Source organism: Terrapene carolina, unplaced genomic scaffold (genome assembly GCF_002925995.2).
Source record: "Terrapene carolina triunguis isolate 2854851 unplaced genomic scaffold, T_m_triunguis-2.0 Scaffold212, whole genome shotgun sequence".
NCBI lineage: Eukaryota > Metazoa > Chordata > Testudines > Emydidae > Terrapene > Terrapene triunguis.
In genome coordinates this window covers 10,005,462-10,029,215 of record NW_020664563.1, presented here as the reverse complement: position 1 = coordinate 10,029,215, position 23,754 = coordinate 10,005,462, and the positions used below count along the sequence as shown (strand labels likewise).

At 48.8% G+C, this 23,754-nt stretch overlaps 1 protein-coding gene across 1 annotated transcript in view; it reads right to left on the bottom strand.

Annotated features, from left to right (window-relative positions):
* LOC113407547 (pappalysin-2-like) overlaps positions 1-23,754 on the bottom strand; it is a 155,966-nt gene that overhangs the window by 116,958 nt on the left and 15,254 nt on the right. Inside the window, exon 2 of the mRNA XM_026656179.1 lies at positions 24-169. Coding sequence (XP_026511964.1) covers positions 24-169 — 146 coding nt within the window. The remainder of the gene's footprint in view (positions 1-23; positions 170-23,754) is intronic.

Sequence of the window (23,754 nt, the reverse complement as noted above, 5' to 3'; positions counted from 1 at the left end):
GTCACATAAGGGGACTGGCTTACCCAGGTGGCTGAGGGCCTCTTTATCCCATGGCCAGGTGGCGGCACCGGCCAGCTCCTCCCGCACTGAGCTGGCAAAGTAGACGTTGAGGAAGTGTGTGCTGTTCAGCTGCAGTGCCTCCTTCAGCTCCTTCACGCTCATGTACGTCCTGCAGGGACAGGGAACGGGAGACAGTCAGCAGATATCTCAGTGCAGCAGGAAGGAGTAGGATTGTGCTGAACTGGTGTAGGACAGGGCCCTGGGAGAGGCCTGGGAACAACCAGAGCAGAAGCAGCCCCAGAGAATCCATCCCTTGAGATCCAGTGCATTCTGGGAAAGTCTGGGAAGGCTTGGCCAGTTTTAGGGAGACGTCCAACCAGACTGTTAATTCGTTACCTTAATGCGGAGTCGTATCATGTTAGTTAAAGGGCTTGGGCAGAGATGCAACCAAACAAATATAAATAATTCTTGCTATTTATAGTCTCTCCCTAGTTAAGACTGAATTCTGCTCTTAGAGAAGGTACACCTCTACCTCGATATAACGCTGTCCTCGGGAGCCAAAAAATCTTACCGTGTTATAGGTGAAACCGCGTTATATTGAACTTGCTTTGATCCACCGGAATGCGCAGCCCTCCCCCCCGGAGCACTGCTTTACCGCGTTACATCCAAATTTGTGTTATATCAGGTGGCGTTATATCGAGGTAGCGGTGTACCTGTCCTGGGGCAGCAGGAATCCGGGGGACCCCCAGGAAGAGAGAAAAGGGGGAAGGAGAGAACAATGAGGAGAGGAAATGGGAGGAGAGATGAATGGGTGACTCCAGGGAGAGAGAGGAAAGGAAGAGACCACCCCCACTGTGGGGGAAGAGAAGGGGACTTGCTCTAGGAAAGAGAGAAGGGGAAACTCAAGGGAGAGAAAGGGTGTTCGTCCAAAAGGAGAAAAAGGTGCTTATAACTGTATTGGTTTCAGTGAGACACTCCCAGGTTTCTCAAGGGGCCGAGCTCTCCCTGAAACAGACCTGAAGTAAGATCCTTGCTCTCTCTCTGTTCCTCCATTCATATCTCACCCACCTTCTTTCAATGCTGACCCTTCCCTGCTCCTCTCCCAGCTCTGTACCTGGATCTCTGCCCTGCCCTGCTCCTACCGGACTCCTGCCTCCACTTTGCAGCATTCAGTGATGGCAGAGGGACCAAAGAACTAAGCATGGGCCATGGTGAAACAATATGTTCCCACCTGATATCTGAAGTGAGGAGAAGAATCAATCAGACCAAGAGATATGCATATACAGGCATGCTAAGACACCTCAAGGGCCTCAGAGTTTGGGCAGCCAAAAATGGAGGTGCCTGAAATCATGCGTCACTTCTGAAAGTTTTGGCCATTTCAGAATCCAATCCCTTTCTGCTCCTGCATTCTGCTAGCAACAGCCTTCTCTCTGTTCCTCCATCCTACCCTGGGATGCAGCTCCTGGCATCCAGAGCTTGGCTACCCTGGCAGACTCTGTGAGGCACCTGCCAATGACACTTGAGCAGCTCCCTCTTCCAGCTGCTGTTGGGCGGGTGCCTGAGCGAAGCTAGCCATCAGTCCAGGGGATTCATTATCATCATGTATTGAAGCTTGTAGCGGGGTGGTCACCCGCTCCTGCCTTGAAAGGCTTAAAACAGCCCTGGGAGAGGGCTGGGGCAGGGGAAAAGCTAGGCTGATTGGGGTAAGCAGCCACAAGTGGGGACCACGCCCCAGTCAGGCCACAGCTGGCCCTATAAGAGGGCTGAGGGCCAGAGACTGAGGGTAGGTCTACACTACAGCGGGGGTCCGACCTAAGATACGCAACTTCAGCTACGTGAATACCGTAGCTGAAGTTGCGTATTTTAGGTCGACTTACCTGGCGGTGAGGACGGGGGAAAGTCGACCGCTGCCACGCTGCCGTCGACTCCGCTGCCGCCTCTTGCCGCGGTGGATTTCCGGAGTCGACGGCAGAGCGATCAGGGATCGATTTTATCGCGTCTTCACTAGACGCAATAAGTCGATCCCAGAACATCGATTGCCTGCCGCAGGACCCTCCGGTAAGTGTAGATGTACCCTGAGGGTATGTCTACACTACAAAATTAGGTCGATTTAATAGAAGTCGATTTTTTAGAAATCGACTTGATACAGTTGATTGTGTGTGTCCCCACTAAGCGCATTAAGTCGGCAGTGTGCATCCATAGTATTAAGGCTAGCATCGACTTTCGGAGTGTTGCACTGTGGTAGCTATCCCACAGTTTCCACAGTCTCCGCCGCCCATTGGAATTCTGAGTTGAGCTCCCAATGCCCGATGGGGCAAAAACATTGTCGCGGGTGGTTCTGGGTACATGTCATCAGGCCCCCCTCCGCCCTCCCTCCGTGAAAGCAACGTCAAAAAATCGTTTCTCGCCTTTTTTCCTGGGTTACCTGTGCAGACGACATACCATGGCAAGCATGGAGCCCGCTCAGCTCACTGTCACCGTATGTCTCCTGGGTGCTGCTGGCAGACGTGGTACTGCAGTGCTACACAGCAGCATCCCCTTGCCTTGAAATGCGGACAGCAGACGGTACAATACGACTGCTAGCCGTCGTCGTCGTCCCGTGGGTGCTCCTGGCCGACCTTGGTTAGGTTGGTCAGGGGCGTGTGAACAAAAATGGGAATGACTCCAGGTCATTCTCTTCTTTAAGTTTCGTCTAATGGAGATTCAGTCCTGCCTGGAATATCATGCCAGCTGGAGGCTTCTGCCTCAGGCTGCTCTCCCAGTCAGCAGCACTGCGCGGTCGCACCTACCCCAGCCTACCCCTTGCTTCCATGGCTCATGAAGCCTGGACAGTAGTAAGGAGCAGTTCATAATGGTGGTAAAATGTGCCTTTGGACGTTTAAAAGCACGCTGGCGCAGTTTATTGACTCAGTTAGACCTCAGCGAAACCAATATTCCCATCGTTATTACTGCTTGCTGTGTGCTCCACAATATCTGTGAGAGTAAGGGGGTGACGTTTATGGTGGGGTGGGAGATTGAGGCAAATCGCCTGGCCACTGATTACACACAGCCAGACACCAGGGCGGTTAGAAGAGCCCAACAGGGCGCGCTGTGCATCGGAGAAGATTTGAAAACCAGTTTCATGACTGGCCAGGCTACAGTGTGAAAGTTCTGTTTGTTTCTCCTTGATGAAAACCCGCCCCCTTGGTTCACTCTACTTCCCTGTAAGCCAACCGCCCTCCCCTCCCCCCTTTGATCTCCACTTGCAGAGGCAATAAAGTCATTGTTGTTTCAAATTCTTGCATTCTTTATTAATTCGTCACACAAATGGGGGGATAACTGCCAAGGTAGCCCAGGAAGGGTGGGGGAGGAGGGAAGCACAGGGGTGGGGTAGTTGTAGGGGCACCCCCTAGAATGGCATGTAGCTTATCATAGAAGCGGCAAGTCTGGGGCTCTGACCCGGACTGGCCGTTTGCCCCTCTGGTTCTTTGGTAGGCTTCATGCGGCACTGCTGCGGGTCCCTGTTATAACCTCTGTCCTTCATGCCCTTGGATTCGTCTCCCCATACAGCGATCAGATGCAGTACCTCCCATTCGGTCCATGCTGGAGCTCTTTTGCGATTCTGGGACTCCATGGTCACCTGTGCTCATGAGCTCTGCATGGTCACCTGTGCTGATCAGCTCGCTACGCTGGCCAAACAGGAAATGAAATTCAAAAGTTCGCGGGGCTTTTCCTGTCTACCTGGCCAGTACATCTGAGTTGAGAGTGCTGTCCAGAGCGGTCACAATGGAGCACTCTGGGATAGCTCCCGGAGGCCAATACCGTCGAATTACGTCCATACTACTCCAAATTTGACCCAGCAGGGTCGATTTCAGTGCTAATCCCCTCGTCTGGGAGGAGTCAAGAAATTGATTTTAAGAGCCCTTTAAGTCGACAAAAATGGCTTCGTCGTGTGGACGGGTGCAGGGTTAAATCGATTTAACGCTGCTAAATTCGACCTAAACTCATAGTGTAGACCAGGGCTGAGAGAGACTCTCTCTAGCTTCATTGAGAGAGAAGGACCTGGCTGCTGGGGAAGCTGAGAAGGGTATCTAGGGTGGAGCAGTGCTGGGGAAGGGCAGAGGGAGCTGGGGGAGCTCCAGCCTAGCAAAGCCCCAGTCTGCAGGCCAAGCTAAGGGCCCACAAAAGGGTACTAGGGCTGCAGAGGGGCAGCCCAGATAAAGGCAGAGGCAGCTGCTCCAACCCCCCTTGCCGATGATGAGTGGTTTATAGACTGCAGTCTGCCCAGGGAGTGGGGGCTAGATGATGACTGGCAGTAGCCATTGAGGCAAGGTGAGGATAGGGGGTTGGGGGTTTCCCTGGGAGGGGACACCCAGAGTGAGGGAGTACTGCGGTGGGCAGAACCCCTAGGCAAAGGGCACCGGGGTCTGGGAAGGACACGGGGGCCAGCGGCAGGCGAGACACCAGCCTGCAGAGGGTGCTCCGGGCTGGAAGAGCTAATTCCCTGGACAACCAGCAGGAGGCGCCGCGCCAGTGAGTTGTTGCCCTGCCACAAAGCTCTCACTGCTAATGCATTCAGGAATCCCATTAGCCACCTCAATATGGTGATAGCCAGCCCCAGCAAATAAGAGGGACATATTTTCTGTGTCCACTCAAAGGACACAGTGTCTGATCCACGACCCACTGAAGTCAGTAAAAAGAGTCCCATTGACTAGAAAGTCTTTGGATCAGGCCCTGAGTGACCTGGAGCAACAGATTTCTGGGAGAAAAAACACACCACCATGGGAATGTAGCATTTTAGAGAATAAATATACAGAACAATGCTGATAAAATCGTTAATGGTGAAAAAGGCCTCATTTATCACATGCTATCATGATCTTTCCGTAGCAATTGGCAGCTTGTAAGTTATATGGTAGGGAGATATTGTGAAGAGAATGCAGCCACTTCTCCCTACTGGGAGCTAGATACCAAGGGAACTCCCCTCCCCCCCTTTCCCCACAACCATTCATGCAGGCAAACAAAAAATGCAACTGTACTTTATATACCGGCTTTCACAGAAGCTGCAGCATTCAGTGATGGCAGAGAGACCAAAAAACTATGCATGGGCCAGGGTGAAAAGATACTTTCCCATCTGATATCTGGAATGGGGAGAAGACTTAATGAGACCTAGAAATATGCAAATACGCTACTCTGGATGCCAGGGACTGCAGTGAAAGCTCCCCCCCCGCCCCTCCCCCCCTTCTTCCGGGGAGGATGGAGAGACATAGAGGAGGCTGTGGCTGGCAGAATGCGGGAGCAGAAAGAGATTGGAAGAGAGAAACAAGGCCCCTAAAGCAGGCTAAAAGCAGGCCCACAGGGCACGGGAAAACCAAAGAGGACATTTTGAATTGGATTCTGAAATGGCCAAAATTTTCAGTATCGACTAGCGATATCAGGCACGTCCATTTTTGGGTACCCGAACTGAAACCACCTCCAGGTGCCTGTTTTCACAAAGCACTGAGTCTGTTTCCTCTGAGAATCAAGCCCCTTGACGGTTTCTCAGGTGCCCCAAAAACGGAGTCACCCCCAAATCACTAGTCACTTTGGGAAACCTTGTCTGGAGCCAGTGGTTGTGCTCCAGGGTGGGGCTGAGAGGACCCCATTTCTTACCAAGTTCCCCCACTTCTCATCACAAGCAGCATTTCCAGAAAACACTTCCCCTACCATGTAAGTCACAGACAGCAGCAAAGTTAGGACAATCTGATCCCCCTACGTTGCCTCGCCAGGCCGTCCCCAACATGCGCCATGATGACACCATCTCATCACGAGGGCAGGAGCGATCAGGAAAGGGGACTCCCAGATCATCCCACCTGACCTCCTGCATAATGCAGGCCATCAACAGCACTCGGCACCCGCACACTAAACACCACCACACCAACTAGACCAAGTATTGAAACCCTCTGGAGACTACACTATTATGTGACACAGGCTGAGAACAGAAGGGACCGAGATGCACCAACGCCGGAGGCCCCTGCAATGTCAGCCAATTGATTAGGTGAGATGTACCCACACGATCCCGACAAACGTCCCGTACCTCCGGCTGCAGAGGAAGGTGAAACCCCCCCCCCCAAGCTCACTGCCGATCTGACCTGCGGGAAATTCCTTCCTGACCTCACAGATGGTGAGGGCACGGGAGCAAGAACCAGCCAGCCAAGCACCCGAGAGAGAGAACGCTCAGTGCCACCTCAGAGCACCAGCCGACCCAGGCCAGTGTCCCATCTCTAGCGGTGGCCACCTCTGATACTTCAGAGGAAGGAGACAAAAACAAACCAACCAACCAAAAAACACACAGAGCACATTGGGAGGGGCGGGGGAGAAAATCCCTTCCTGAGCCCATAAATAAACCTGGAGGACATTTCTGTGGCATGACTCAGAAGGAACAGAAGCACAAACATAACAGGAATGGAGGTAGGAGAAAAGCTCCCTCATGCATATGGGCTGCTCGGGGGACCCAGGTTTTAAAAATAACATTGCTTCTTGACCTGTGATATCTTGGAAAAACAGCCCCAAGCCCTCCCGAGCCATCCAGATTCCGGGGGCTGACGTCAGCAGTGTTCAGAGGGATATTCCTGACGCCACTCTTCTGGAGACATGATGTTTTTCTGGCCGTCGCCTGCTGGTCCCCTGACACCAGCAACATTTTTTTTTCTGCCCTTAATTGTGAGGAACTATAATTTCCTCCCTCGAGAGACTTGTGCAGTTCAGGGCCATGTTAGGGGGTGAGTGATGGGCTAGAGAGAGGAATGGTCCCTGATTTCTCCCACAGCAGCAGCGTAAGCACACAGATCTTCCCGCCAATCTCCCCAAAGACGCTAGAGAGACCAAAACATCTCCGGAATGGACAATTCTCTGATTTCCCTCAATTCCCCCATGAGCATGCAACTGGCGTCTCCGCCTGTCGTTGGCTCAGCTGCCAAAGTTATGCTAGCCCTCATCCTCGGCAGTTCCGTTATTTTCTCCTGAGGGATGGGGGGGATCAGCCTCCCACCTCCGTCTGCCTCCACACACTGGTTAAGCTACAAGCCTCCCCCATTCCCCAAATAACTTCCCAGCTCCCCCACATGGGAGGATTCCAAATTGGACGACACACACGGCCGGCAGGCTGGTGTGAGCTGACATCCAGGAGTAAGGAGTACAAAAACAACGAGGAATAAAACACAGGCTGAAGGAGAAAAAGGAAGAGCCATCGGGTTTTCCAAATGAAGCAAAACAAGTGTTTCTTCATCCAAGTATGCAGGCTACTGGTGAGCATCAGCCAAGCTCTCCCCTGGGTTATCCCAGTGCAACCCTGATGAAATCAACTGGAGGAGAATTTAGTAAGCAGGGGTAGAGAACATATATGACTGTAGTGGTCTTGCAAATGAAACATCCTCTCACACTACAGGTGCGCATCTCCTCACGCTATGCCATGCACAAGGCACTGCAGCCTACAGGGGTAGAGGTGCCACTCTCATTGTGTTGTGCCATGCATTCAGCTCTGCACCTTTGTAGCTGCAATGCCCTCACAGCGTGCAGGAATGGAGGTGTCACTCTGCTTGCTCTGTGCCATGCACGGGCATGTGGCTCTATGGGGGAGTTAACACCACAGCCTGTAGGGACAGGGCTGCTGCTGCTTTCATCTGCTTAGGCTTCTCCACCGCAGGGGAGGGAGCGTTGTTTGTGCGTAGCCAGGAGAAGGGAAGGGGTGTGGTGCTGTGTTTGGTCAGTGCAGGCTCTAGGAGCTGGAGGGTGCATCTGTGATGCAAGTGTAACCCACACACCCCCTGGGTGTGGTGTTCTGTCCCATCTAGTGGCACCGAGACCACTTAGAGAGAGATAAAATGAGTCTGCTCTACAGCCTTAACTAACAGCCACTTGACTTTTAGCTCATGTGGTAGAGGCTCATGCACTAAACTCCAGAGGTCAGAGGTTCAATCCCGCCCGCAGGTTCAATCCCGCCCGCTGACGACCGGGGTCTGTCGGCATTACAGAAGCCCTTTTCTGGGAGGGAGGAGGGAATAAGTAGGCTTAACTAATAAACTATATGATGGGAAGATTCAGGACCCTGTCGATGGCATGGGCACAAAACAGCCTCCCAGGGTGGGGGGGAGGGGTGAGCTTTCACTGCAGTCCCTGGTATCCAGAGCAGCGTATTTGCATATTTCTAGGTCTCATTAAGTCTTCTCCCCATTCCAGATATCAGATGGGAAAGTATCTTTTCACCCCAGCCCATGCGTAGTTTTTGAGGCCAGCACATATCCCATGCTGTAACATAAATCATGCTGAATTCTCTGGGTATTGCTAAGGACGCAGTGTGTAACTCCACAGGAATTCCATTGCCGTTCAAAAATAGGAGCTCCTTCCCTGCCGACAGGCCAGTGAAGATGTGGGGCTTGGAGCAAGCTCCCCAAGTACCCTCCACAGACACTGGGAAATACTGGAGCCAGCCAGCTCCAAGCTAAGCGCCCAGGCTGCTGAAATCATCTGAGACTCTGGCTGTCTTTTTATGTCCCTCACCAAGCTCCCATTCTGCAGGGAAAGTCCTCTCTCCTGCCCCTGCCAACCGGGGAGGCTCTCCGTTCCCCGGCCCCTGCTGACGGAAGTGGTGTCTCCAGGAAGGGCTTCCCAGCAGTTGGTGCTGGGCTGCCCATGGTGCTTGTGATTAGGCAGGCGTTTCGGCAGAGCATTTGCAATGTGCCAAGGGTGAATGCAGCCAAGAGCAGCCTAGTCTCTCTGAAGCTATATCCAAAGGTAGAAGAGAGCGGTGTCTAAGGTGCATGAGCTCCTGCCTAGCACTGGTCGCTGGCATGAGGCTCCCGCCCATCCTTACAGTGATAGTGTGATCTCATAGTACAGAGCATCCCTGAGATCCCTTGGTCATCATGCCGGACCAGCCTGAGGCATCACAGTGTTGTGACCAGGGTTAGTTTGTTTCGCTGAGGTTCTCCTTTGCTGGTCGAGTGAGAGGGTCTCACATCCAACTCAGCTTGGAGACTCCAGATTAACAGCTCAGTCTCCAGGGCAGCACCTGTCAAGGTGCCATCCACGTCCATGGACGCGTCACGGCAAGAGCACAACATCGTCACATCCAAAGCACTGCCGCTAAACTGGGGAGAGAGTCTGGTCGCATGGGAAGGATAAAGCATGCCTGAAAGGATCAGGGACGCTTGAAGGATAGCCAGACATTCTCTTAGGATCTAGAGAGGCACAAAGTTCCTGACCAACGTCCACTGCCATCAATAGGAACCATCCCCCACAAGCTTTTATGGGCTTGGACTAGGGCCCAAGAGCTTAAATGCGGGTGTGTGCACATGGGATAAGAGCATCACATAGCCACCTGGACCTGATGACACATCTCTTAGGGACAGACACTGCCAGTTGATGGGGGACCTAGAAAGCAGCTGTTGCTGCCAGTGTGGAGTCAAAGACGTCATTTTATATTCGAGAAGAAGCGCTGTGCGAAGGCCTTTGATTGGGGGGCGGGGAAACGGAGATGCAGTGCAGATACGCGAGGGGCCCAGGGCCCCAGTTGTTGCCCATAGCATGGGGAATTCCTGTTTACGTTAACGGGAGTTATTTGTACCCTGAGGGAGGGAAATCTGGCTTCTGAACTGGAACAGCAGGTGGGCGTGGCATGGGCTGAGGTGCACTGGCAAAGCTGTGAGCATATTCAGCCTGGGGAGAGCTGTGGGGCGGCAGGTCAGGACTGAAGTGCATTGGCAGAGTTGTATGTGGGACCCAGCACTGCAATAGCAAGGGGTGCTGTGAGTGAGTACAGAGGTGCACAGGGAGAGCCATGTGGCTATGCAGCAGTGGAATGGCTGTGGGGTTGCAGATCAGGTGCACTGGCAGTGCGTGGGAGCCAGGATAGGACCAGTAGGTGAGCTGTGGGTGTGGATTGAGGTGCACTGTGAGAGCAGCATGGGTTGAGTCCCTGGCTCTAGCCAGTGCTTCCCATCCATCACTTTCATAAGCACCAAGTTCCACCAATTCTGACAGAGAGAAAAACCCATCAACGTATTTCCCTGGGGAAAGGCAGAGTGATTTACCATTGGCGGCCCCTTCACCATCAACTGGACTGAGCCAGTGCCCTGAGCAACACAGGTGGTTGAGTGACTATAAGCAGGGGTGCTGGCAGGGCATTCTACCTGAAGGCCCTATGGCTGCTGGCCCCTGATCCTTGTGGACATGCTGCGAAGCCCACCTTTTCCCTTTGGGCAAGGGATGAGGAGGGAATGGCTTGAGGCTTGAGATAGGAAGATAGGAAGTGCCAGAATGGATCAGAGCAGGGGTGCATCTCATCCTGTGTCCTGTCTCTGACCATGCAAAGCACCAGCTGCTCTAGAGGAAGAACCATGCGGTTAGAGGCGATTGGATAATCTGCCCCCAGGGAAGGTTCTCTCCTGACCCCCAATAGTTAGAGGCTGGATTATGCCCGGAAAGAGCAGGGTTTGGATCTGACTCTGGAAAACTATAGAGATCCCTTTTAGATTTACACATGGGTATCCACCTGCCTGAGCTGGGGAGCAGATCATTAGGCAATACTGCTCTGGGCACAGGATGGGAGCCTGTCGACATGCTTTTAAGAAATAGAAATATAAGCAAGTGCAGATGAAGCATTTCTATTTGCTGCCAGCCAGGGAGTCGCTCTGGCTATCGGAGAGCAAGAGCAGAAAATCCAGATGCATTTACAGCTGGGAGCTTCCAGCAGTGCACACAGCTGTCTGAGGGAGTAGGAGAAGGAGCCGGCTGGGTCTGATTAGCATCATGCCTCGGGGTAGTTTGTTCCAAGCTGCACCCTTGCACATGATAAGCAGCCCTGTGTGTACACACATACCCGCACAAACCACAGACAGATGTTCAGCTCGGAAGGCCCTCACTGGCAAGAAACACACATCACCTTCAAATAAAACCTTTGCTTTGCTTTTCACGTTATATTTTGCAGACTTTGATGCTTCTCTTGCATGATGCCAAACCATCCGCATCAATCAGTCGTTGGCCCCCAAGTTTCTGGCCGTTACCATAAGAGGGGGAATTCCCTCCACCCCTCCGTGGAAAAGACTGGATGGTTTGCAAATCATATCTGAGGGTAGTCCAGTCTCTAATCAGACTGGATGTTCTGCTAACCACCTTCCTTTGCCTCCTTTTCCTCCTTCACCTGCCAGTGCTTTGAGCATTATGCTGCTGCTTAGCTTGCTGGCTTTGAATCTCCTACGGATCAGATGTGGATCAGAGGCTTGGATCACTGAATAACACTGCTTTTATGATGTTTGCATCCATTTCCACACTCCTCCACACCCTCCAATAAACCCAAAGCTAGACAAGCTTCCAAGCTGTCTCCCCTCATCACTTTACTCTGAGTCACTGGACTGAATCTGGCCTGGTGCATTAAATGACCAAACATCATTTTCTGTTGGCTGCTCAGTGACCTGGGGTTTCGGCGGAGTTCCCAGTGGAGAGGGACCTACACCACGGAGACCCCCACACCGACGGCTAGAGTTGTTGCCAATCTCACCAGCGTTGCCAAGGAGCCAGTGAGGGATCAACCCTGTAGGTGGTCCCTCCATGGCAGAACCTTGCCCAATGCCAGCCCTGGGGAGAGAGGGCTCCAGCCTCCAGGGCTGTGAATCCAGCACATTCCTTCCCGAGAGCTAAATTCTCTTACAAAACAGAAAACCAGTTCACCATGCTGTCCCATCGATTCCAAGACCAAATGCCTCATGGTAGCACCATGTCACAGGGGGCAGGGGTGCCAGATGAGGAACGAGGCTCAGAGACTGAGCCCTGAACTCCAGACTCACATTTCCTAGAAAGCAGAGTGAGAGATGGGACTCGGGCGGGGGGTGGGGGTGGGGGAAGCGGGTCGAGCACACAGGCACAGCATGGAAACCGGAGGCTGTCAACAGGGAAAGCAAGGCTGCAGTGAGGCTGATTAAAGGAGGCATGAAGGGAGACAGACGAGAGAGATCAAGCCGCTGACTCAATAGGAACCACCTGACCTCTCCTCAGATGGGGCACAGCAGACCAGGGCTGACGCCAGCAACCAGCCTGCATGTTGCAAGCTATTTCTCTTCAGTGGAGAGCAGGAGCTGCAGAGGCATAATGGGAAGGGACAGCTGGATCGCAGAGCTGTCTCGCTGTCTGCAGAGGCGATGCATTGGATGTAAATCCTCTCTTCTGCTCTGCTATCCCCCCATTCTCAGTGCCTCTCCTGTGTGCAATCCATGGGGCTCTCATGTTCCCTCTCTCTCTCCAACTGCAGCAATAACAATGCCCTCCCTGCCCCATACCCGCAAATCACTTCCTGTGTGGGATTCGGGGCAACCCTAACCCTTTCCCCCTTACCATTGCAACTTAAGTACCAAGAGGCAATCCACAGCATTGCAGCATGTGTGCCCTACTCCTCCGCCACCACACACACGTGCCTGCAGTGCATCCCTCTACCCCATGGCGATTCACAAGCCACAGTGCAGTCTCCATTGCTTCCGGAGCCCCACACCCCAGTTACCAATTCATGGACCGCCCAGACTTGCATCTACAATTAAACCTCCTGAGGCAACCCACAAGGGTGCAGCATCTCTGCTCTCTCCTTATTACCACTGCAACCTCTCCATGCTCTCCAGCACTCCCAACTTCTTTCATTACTAATGCAACTGTGCTCATCCTGACTCAATCGGCAGGGCTATGGGTTCTCAGTGCATACCTCTTACCACAATGCAATCTGCAGGCCCCATACATTCCCATTTCCAATGCTTCTCCTTTACCCTGAAGCAATCCTCAGGGTTGTACCACACCTGCCCTCTCCTCACTATCAATCACTATTCTTTGCATCACAGCAGCAGCCTAGATCAGGGCCCCATTGTACTAGGCATTGCACAAACACAGACAGTCCCTGCCCCCAAAGAGCTTACAATCGAAAGAGACAAGACAGTCAAAGGAAGAACTAATATTCCCACTTTACAGACGGGAATCTGAGGCACAGAGAGATTTAAGTGATTTGTCCAAGGTCATGCAGGGAGTCTGTGGCAGAGCTAGGAACTGAACCCAAGTCTCCGGAGTCCCATTGAACCAGGCTTGGGCTGGACCCTGGGCTCTAGGGCCCTGTGAAATGTGAGGATCCCAGAGCTCGGGCTGCAGTCTGGGCTAGAATGTCTACACCACAGTTAAACAGCCCGTTAGAGTCAGCTGGCACGGGCCAGCCGTGGGTGTCTAACTGCAGTGTAGACAGACCCTAAACAATAAATACACTTGGGGAATTAGCCAAGAATCCAGGCAAATGGAAGCACCTAAAACCTTGTAAAATTTTACCTGTGGACAACCTGTGCCATATTTGCCATGGTTTATGCAGAAAACATGACTACAAGGTCCTAGGGGCAGTAACCTTTTCATGCACTTCCAGCAATCCTAGTCCTTGTGCGTGAGATCTGCCACTGGACAAATGGAGCTTGTGGGTGAAAATTCTAACATTTGTACGTACACCGGAGTGAGGATTTGAAGGGCGGGCTTTTCCAAAGCTCTCAGTGTGGGCCTAAAACTGTTCCCACCGAAATCACGGGAGCTTTTCCATTGAGGACAGAATTAGCCCAACAAAGGGAATGACTACACTGCAGCTAGAGACGTAGCTGCCCAAGTACTTACCTAGGTTCTCGGATGGGATTGTGCACAGGTGGATAGCCCATGCCACCGCCTGTGCTGCTGCGGCTACACCCCAGTTTTAACACGCAAGCTCAATCAAAGCCAGCATGGGTACCTCTCCCCAAGGTGGAAATGATACTTTCCAGCTGCAGTGCAGACATAGCCACTGAGTTCTTTTGAAAATCCCCGTCTGAAGTGCATGCACAGGCGTCTGCAGCTCCAAAATGCACCCAAACGCATCTAGCGATTCACCTAGCAATTGAAGCATTTACACCACGTTCGTGACGACAGCCTGAGGCCTGGCTGAACATTTGGCCTGTACAGAAAGGAGGGGGGAAATAAATCCATTAATAAGAGGTAAAACTGACAATGGAAAAGACAGAGGGGAAAGAGTTGGGAGCAGATATGGAAAGAAATAAAGGACATGGAAGAAAGAGAAACAGCAATATCAGATGTTCAACTACTTTACAGAGGGCTGGCTGCTAAAATCTTAGAAACGCACATTTCATTTGGTATATACCAGGAGCCAGTGACGTGAGACAGTAGAAAAGATGCAGTTTGGCACTCATGCTTGTGATGGGAGGGAGGGACCAGTGCTGGGCAGGAGCTCATGCACCTTAGACACCGCTCTCTTCTACCTTTGGACATAGCTTCAGAGAGACTAGGCTGCTCTTGGCTGCATTCACCCTTGGAGCACTGGACTCTTCTCTATGGCTCTGACCCAAAGCCTATTGAAGTCAGTGGAAAGACTCCCACTGACTTCCTCGGCCTTTGGATCAGGCCACATCTGGGAGGGGATAATATGTTGATGCTGACTTTTTGAATGTTTGGCTTATACGGAACACGTACAGGGAGGGAGGAGGACGGGGGGAACACACAAGGTTGTTTGCAGCCATGTAGTTTCAGTGTGCAGGCTTTGACAGAGGCGACTCATTCTAGTACAGACACCAAGATAAAGAATCCCAGGTAGGTTTCACTTTTTGGATTCATGGTACTGTTTCAAAATGGTTTAAAATGGGAGTTCCAAAATGTTCCAGTGAAAGGACCCCCGAAGTCCCATTTTAGGGCCAGACCCTCATCTGGTGTAAATCAGCCTAGTTTTATTGAAATTGTGCTGATTTATACCAGCTTTTCATTTCCTCTTTTGTTCAGCTGGCCCAGCGAAGAGGCGGCACAGCCCAGTTTTGCCTGCTGCTGTGGGGGCGGGGAGAGCTCTGACCATCAGATCCCTGCTGGCAAGTTTCTATAGACCAACATCCTGAAGTTCACAGCAAACTTTTAAAGCACAGTTCTCAGGGGAAAAGAAAAAGTCTCTCTGTCCGTGCAGCTTGGAATCTCAGGTCCTGATCCAAAACCCACTGAAGTCACTGGGAGTCTCTCCATGGGGATCGCTGGACCTTCATCCCGCACCCTCAGTCTTCCCCCCCCCCCCCCCCCGGATCCATGTTAGGCTATTAGGGGACAGAAAGGCACAAGCTCTGGGGACAGGATGAAGAATACAATCTGTGTACAACTTAAGAACCACTTCACACCTTTTACAGATCCCTTCCACTGACCCGCTGGTGATCCCTTCCACCTACCCCCACACTTCACTATCCTTACAGCATTAGAACCCTGTCACGTGAAACCTGACTGCTGACTGTATCCATTCTAATAAAAGCAGGGTGGATTTGATTTAAATCAAATTGATTTAAATCACAATTTAAATCACTAGTCAGGAAGACTGAATTTAATCATGGTTTTCTACATAGAAGTGCATTCTTCTTGGTTGTTATAACCTTAATACATATTCTTCACAACTCAGAGATAGATGTAGATTTCATTTTTAGAAGGTACACACTATACATTTTTAAACAGTGATTTATTTTGAAAACTTTTCAGATTAGTTTTACAGCTATATCAGAAAATGAATGAGTGTTTGGTTATTTCATTTACCAAAGGTAATTGAAGCAGATATTTATGAAGTCATTGGGAGGTGAACTATCTCTAATTCAACAGGTTAATCATTAATATTTGGAGGATTTTCTTGCCAGGCTGTATTAGGAGGAGAACATCACCAGACAGACATTTAAATTATTTTATTTAACTAAAACAACAACGTTAAGTATTCTGGATTTTTTTTCTTCAACAGCAAACATATAATATTTTAACAAAACAAGCATATGTCCCTTGCTTCTCACATTTATCTCCAGACTTCTTCTCCTTGTCCAGACCTATTCCACTCCCAACAATCTTCTATTCATTGAACTTTCTGAAACTTTGCACTTTTAGAGAGAGGTAAGGGATTGACTCTGTGTACACAAATTTGAAGAGGGACAATAGAGTTGAGGTCTGTTATTTCTCACCTCTATATATTATTTATTGATTTATTTTAAAACATTTTTGCTGTTAATAAGCATATTACCTCTGGAGACACAAATCCACAGTTTGAGAACTGCAAAACTAAGCATCTCTGATGCTATCTTCTAGACTGAGCACTGAGTCCCATTGGGTAGATAGAAAGATTAACCTAAATAATCTATACAGAAGCCTGTGGAACCCCATAAAATTGGGTCCCTAATCCACGAACTATTGGAACTCATTTACAAAACTTTTCTTAATCATTACATGAATATATTGTCTCATACTATAGAATTAGAATTTATAATCCCTATTCCATGATGAGATATCTTTGAGCTATAATGTATCTTAATTAAAACTATCTTTAGATAGGTTTTTTCCTCAAAAAGCATTTTATCAAAAAAATCCGATTTTTTTGATTTTAAAAAAAAAATCCTTGATTTTTATCCACCCTGAATAAAAGCCCCGTGTCCTGCTATTGACTTAACTGAGCTAATTCTCCAGAGAAACGATGCATACTGCGTCCTGCATGTACCCATGCACCTCTCCCCTTTCCTCGCACACATTAGAAGGTGGAAAACATACATCTGCCTCTATCACACTCAAGGCTCTGTCACACCCCTCAGAGTAATCCACAGATCTCGCAAACACCCTTCTACCAAGCAGAGCTCTCTACTACTTCGACTGTTCAGCACAGCTGCACTGGACACAGACCACACTCACTGTACCCGGCGTACGTGCAGATAACAAACGCACGGATGGCTCTCCTAACCCAGCTCGCTATTGACAGGACCCTTTCTAATAGAACCCCTGTGTCCTGCTAATTATACAGCATGCACAGTTCTATGCTGAAATGTTGCACTGAGACCCATGTAGCTTCTCTCTTTGCTCACACACTGAGGTGCAGAACATAATACCACAGCTCTGTCACACGCCTCAAAGTCATTCACATACATCCTCATATCACAAACACACCTTTACCAAGCCGTGCCGCCACCACTTACTGTAGGTACACCTAACACACTGACTCTGCCTGGAGTGTATCCAAATAATTATCATTGGCTATTGACAGGAGAACAGAGGGAAGGTGGCATGACTGACCCTTATTTTCCCTTTAATAGAGTTAGCTGGAATCCTGTGAGTTGTAAAAGGAGGTGAACTATAGGGTTAGCAGAGTAAAGGTATGTGTGTTAATAGGGCATAATGGGGCATTGGTGAATGAGGGCAGAGTTACGGGTACATGGACAACCTAAACTCTGCATTTCCTGGTTTTCAAAAGCTTGAGTTCAGCTCAGCATTCTGCAAGGGGACAACATACCACCAAGCAACCTTAACTCTGCATTAACATAGACTTTTTTGCCATTGAATAATAATAAAGATGCGACCTGGAGCTAAGGGGCCTTCCCCTGTGTGGGACTGGGCATCACCAGCTTCCACCCCCTTCAACAGAGTCTGAGGGATGCTTGGCAACAGGATGAAACCTAAAATTTAATAATACCTTTTCCTCAGTAGGACTTTACAAACAAGCACTTTACAAACAAGACCAGTATCGTTATCCCCATCTTATATATGGGGAAACTGAGGCACGGGGATGGGAAGCAACTTGCCCAAGGTCACCCAGCAGGCCAATGGTAGAGCTGGGAATAGAACCCAGGATTCCCAAGTCACAGATCAGTGCTCTGTCCACACTGCCTCCCATTTAGATGCATTTATTCCTAAAGTTCTCTCATTCAAGGACAATTTTTGCAGCCTCAATATCTGTTAGGGAAAGAACGGGGTGGGGGTTTCTTTTCTTCCCAATCTTAAAAAATAAAGTCAAATCTCAGATTTATTTTTAGCTCCAAGAGATTGGGTGTTCCAGCTGGGAGCAGGGCACACTCAAGCCAGCATTCTAATAATGCCTCATTCTTGAATATAAAAAGGACACTTGATAATTTATTGGGGAAGTTTTGTAATGTAATGATTGCATTTTAACCACAGACAAAAAAAATCCAAGGCCGCCTATCATCCCCAGTGTTGCCCTTGGCAGGCGATAATTGCTAGCTTTTGGAATTCTCTCCCCCAAGTCTTCAATCAGCTTTGTTTGCATTGCACTGTTCTGGACGGCTTGAGCTTGGTGGCCCTCAGTACGCTCTCCCCGTGCAAAATGGACAATCCTATTTCCTAAATAAGGGGGTTTGCTGAGCCAAAGAAAACTAAAAACAATACATTCATTTAACAATTCCAATGGTTTCAATGGAGGCTGCCAACCCAAATGCTGTATAAATCATTCCAGAGAGACCTTCTACTGGGAGCTGAAGGAATCCCACCAATTCTCTGCCAGTCTCCTTGCTGCCGCTCATTTTTGTTTTGGGGGGGTCTCGCTAGCCGACAGGATGAGAGATGGTGTCCAGTCTGATGCTGGACTTTAAACTCTATGGGGCTGGGAGAAAGCAGAGGCTATGCCCCCAAGGTTGCTCTGCAGCATCAATGGGATGAAGACAGCAGCATCCAGCTGTCTGCAGCCAGAAAGAAGGTCACCATGGTGCAGGGCCTTATACAAGAATTAAAGCAGGGCAAAATTTCATCCCCCGCAACCTCCCTAACTGCTCAAACACATATTGTTCTTTCACAATTGTTAGCCCTACAAAATCACCCCTTTCTTATGTTTTTCTCCATTACAAACGTATTTGCTATAACAACAGCTAGCATTTTGCTAGCTTCTCCTCCCATAGAAACCCAGGTATTCTACACATTGTACACAGGGATCATTTCATCCATCTCTTGCTGCAATGCAGCCACCTCTGGGGTGGGGCATGGCAGCTGTGTGACAGCACACAGCTACACTGCCCAATAGTTTGGAACATATGGAAAAGTCCAAGGGAATTTAATAGGGATGAAACCGGTAGAGTTCTATAGAAATTGTCTCCCAAACTTGCTATCAAATTCTTAAATTATCCTGCACAATTTAATGAGGATGATATTCTAGCAATAGAATTCTAAAGCCTGGTTTAAAGTTTCTGCACAAAGGCTGTCATGCTCTGTTAAATTCAATAGGAGTTGCCCGTACGTGTTTAAGGCCTTAATTCAGCAGTGCTTAAATGTTTGCTGAATTGGGAACTGAAAATGAATACCGGGTTTGCTTCATTCCTGCACTCCTCCAGTCCAATTCACTGATACTCGTGGAGTTAGACGAGCCTGAACCTGGAGTAACACAGTGGCATATTAGACCCACTGTATCCGACTGAAACTCTGCAAGGTATTTGAGGAAGATGCTATGTTATTACTCACCAGTACATGAGGCTAACACCCCCATCCTTGCAAAATGCACCAGAGGATCTAGACTGGCCTGCGCATCAATTTCCTCTTCTGTCTGAAAGAGGAACACCCAGCAGCACAGCCCCTCCTAATGCCATGCTGGAGGGGCATGCTCAGTAATGACTTCGATCCTGACCCTGCAATGCTCACACCTGAATATGGTAACAACATGAACTGTCCCACTGAATTCACTGGGACTGCTCCCATGGTAAATGGAATCTAAAAGTGTTTGCAGAATCAAGGCCTCAGAGCTTCCTGTCGCTTCCTGAATCACGGCCACACCCTGCCTTGCCCTTCCCTGGATGATCCCACACCCAAAACCCAAGTGGGCCTGCCATGCTTAGCATGTGCACTTTGACAAGGTCACAGCCCAAGGCAGTGTAGCGATCAGCTTCCATTGCCCTTTCCCAGACCTTCCTCTTTTACATCCTCTTTCGGGACTCCTGTAAACCTGGGGAGATCAAAAGCTACAAAGTGCCATTAGAAACATCAATCGTGCAACCTCATCCATCATATAAGGACGTTATCGCCGAACAAAACTATACACCATGTGATATTAATCTAGATACTCCCTCAGCACAAGACAACTTGCGAGGGAAAAGGAAATAGATGTCACATTCAGTACGGTGGTGTGATGGATGAATGGAATTTGCTTTTCGACAGAAGGGAAAAAAGAAAAACTGGCACAAGAAACTCAGGATAAATTGCCATAAAAACATAAGGAATCATGAAAAATAGTGGTAAAAATTAGAAAATCTAAGTAAACCAACAGTGTAATCACAGGAAAGATAAGGCAATAATAACAAACCACTAAAAACGGCTGCTGGACTATGCAATTTCCCTTAACTATCCAAAGGTGGCATAGGTGTAAAAGGTGAATACAGTACCTTCCTCATTCTCTTTGGCCAATAATTGAGAAATACATCTCCTTTGTCTCTCTATCTAGGTTTCTATCACTGTGGGATGAGAACATCCAGAAAATTGTTCCACCAGCCAGGACTATAAGGCCTGGTCCCCACTAAGCCCCCACTTCGGACTAAGGTACGCAAATTCAGCTACGTTAATAACGTAGCTGAATTCGAAGTACCTTAGTCCGAACTTACCCCGGGTCCAGACGCGGCAGGGAGGCTCCCCCGTCGATGCCATGTACTCCTCTCGCCGAGCTGGAGTACCGGCGGCGACGGCGAGCACTTCCGGGATCGATCCGGGATCGATTTATCACGTCTAAACCAGACGCGATAAATCGATCCCAGAACATCGATTGCCTGCCGCCAGACCCTCCAGTAAGTGTAGACGTACCCCAAGAGTATATGTCAGCGAATGGCTGAAAGGTGAGTGTGAAATCATTTGAGCACAGACATATTGGGGAAGAAGCTCGCTGGAAGTGCAGAACGGGAAAACGATCACTTTTGAAAATAAAAAAGGGACTTCCCTCCCATCTAGTGATAGTTCAGCATAAGGAAAATGTGAGTGTATATGTGTGTGAAATACGTATATCTCAAAAGTGTGTGTGAATGGGAGGACATATACAGTATGTGCGGGTAGGGGGAAGATAATTGAATAGGAAACAAGGGATGTGAGATCAATGCTGTGTTTTTAGATTCAGGGCCTTGTTCTCCTTTACGCTAAGGCACATTTACATCACTCTAGAAGAGTAAAGAGGCCTTAGAGCAAATGGGAATAAGGTTTTGTCTTCAAAGGTCTGCAGAATGAAACTCACTGGTCTCTGTCGTAGACAGAGGGTGCAGCGCAGAACCTTTTAAAAAACTTTTTTCTTTTTTAATGTTTCACAGATTTTGGCTCTGATCTGCCACATCACTTTAACACGTTTAAACATAAGTAGTCCCACTGATTTCAATGGGACAACTCCCATGCTGAAAGTTAAGCATGGGCTTAAGTGTTTTGCTAAATTGGGGCTTTTGAGCAGCTACAAGGGAAAATCATTTTTACATTTCATATTACACTCCAGCACTATTTTTTTAAGAGGTGATAGTGACCTGGCCATCCTTTCTATTAATTCTGTCCATTTCTAATATGGCGGCTAAACAGTGTAGATGCTTCAAAGTGAAACAAAATGTCTGTATTTCTCAGGTCTTTCTGTTTCTTTTATCTTATGTTTTTTCTACTCTTGAAAAGGAAGCTAGAAAACTACGCTCTTTGGGTCTCCAATCATCCATGACCTAGTCCATTCTGAGCATATTTTTACTCCAAGAACCAATATCTATTATCAGGGGATTCTCTCCTCTTCCCAGATTCTGCCAGGGCTGCTGTCAGAAGGGGTGAGAACAAGTTAGTACTATGGAATGGATGGGTCTTCTTATCTGGGCGTTCTTTCGATAATTCCATAGTACATTCTGTCACATGAGTCTCAGAGTGGGTCCATAGTCATCGCTAAAACATCACCTTCATAAAACACCACCTGGTATTCCAAGCCTCCTCCATTTATTGACAAGATAATGTCATCTTTCCTGACTTTTTCTTTGCAAAAGATTCCATGACCATTGCAGTCAGAGAGGGCACCCTTGCGAGGTGACTCTGTTCGGGTCAATAGGTTCAGAGTGGTTACTATTAACTCTGACTCTGGCTGAATGGATTATATAAAGAGATTCCATTTACCCACGTGTTCCTCTTAAATAATCCTATTCAACTCGATCAAAGGCCTTCTCTGCAATATACCAGGCATACACTTTGACTGGGCCAAATGGATCCACTATATTCCTCCTTTCTGACGCTCTGTCTGGTCTCAATTAACCATGCAGCAGTGAGTCTAGCTTATTAGCAAGCATCTTGCTAATTATCCTGGCATCATTGTGTAATAGAGAAATATACCTGAAGAGGCACAATCAATTTTATCTTTGTTGGGTTCAAAGTCAATAAGCTATGGGCTTCTCCCATTGATTCTGTAATTCATGAAGATTCTAGGAAACTGTTCAACTACATTACAATACCTCCGTGGAAGCTTTATATAATCCACATGGGAATCCATCAGGCAACTGGCAACTTGCCCTCAGATGTTGGGTCAATTACACTATATCTGCTTGGCATCAATAGGTCCATCAATATTTTCATCGCAGATATGGTAAATTAGCACTTGCCATATCTGGTCTTCACCTAGCTGGCTTTCACTTGCGTATCATGAGGTATTAAAATGACAGCTGGTTGAAATTTTTCAAATTCTGACAAAATTTTGAAATTCAAGGGGGAAAAAAATCAGGAAAAATTTCAAAATTTCATGAACTTTCCTCCCCATTTTTCATCCAACTTCACAGAGCTGAACAACATTTTAACATTTCAAATTTTGAAAAGAGGGAAATTTTTAGTTTCAAAAAATATTTTCCTTCTTTTCCCCAACCAGCTCTAATCAAAACTCCCGGCACCTCCCATATTCCTTTTGCTCAGTCACTAGGACCTGGTCTATACTACAGGTTTAGCAGTAAGCTGTAGACGTAAGCTGCCTTGAGTTGACCTAGCTGTGGAAGTGTCTTCACTTAAATTTGGCTCCCGCCGACGTAAATGCCTCTCTGCACTGATTTAGTAACACCACCTCCCCGAGCAGTGTAGAGTCATGGTTGATATAATTAGGACAATGCAGTTTCAGTGTAGACACTGAGTTGTTTACACTGACTGTAACTGGCTTTCAGGAGCCATCCCACAATGCCCCACGCTGACAATACAATAGAGACAAGTGTTCCTGGTGAAGACGCACATCGCCAACACAAGAAGACGAGTGTGCGCACACAAGCAATTTAATAACTGTGGTGGCTGTATATTGACTTAAATTAGGTTGACGCAACTTGGTAAGTGTAGACCTGGCCTAAATCTGCCTTTCCCATGCCTTACTGAGCATGCACTTCTTCTTCTCTCTTGTCTCTGCTTATAAGCTAATGTTTTCTTTCCCCTTTAGCACTAACAGTGCATCTGCCAGCAGAGAGTTCTCTGAGTTCTATCCAGGAGCCTTACATTGTCCCCTGAGTGTTGCTGAATTTGGGAGCCTGAGCCATGGGAAGCATGGTGGTGGTGTTTGAAGTGAGGGAGGAGGAGGAGAGGAGTGAGGAGAAGCAATGGGGTTTCGGCCACACTTAGGTCACATTGTGCCTTCGGTGCCATAAGTCCTAAGCAAGGGACCATGCATAATTATGATGACCCAGAAGGAATGAGATTGTGACTCAGTTATAATCTATCCCTGGTTCCTACCTGGTTCCTATGCCAGCCCAGTTCGTGGTGCAGATGACTTCCCCATCCCTGACGATATATGCAGTGCATTGCAGAGGGAAAAGGTGGTGCTATAGCTCTGCCCACTCCCTGCCCACCTACCGAGAGGGAAAGCAACAGCCTTGCGAAGCTCCTCTCCCCACCGTGCTGCTACTTGTGATGGGGTAGTGACTGCAAGGATGTCCCAGGACACCTCACTCAGCAAGGGTCACAATCTCGCCTTTCCTTTCCTGCATGAACAGTCATGTGCCAGTTAAAGATCCCTCATACGAA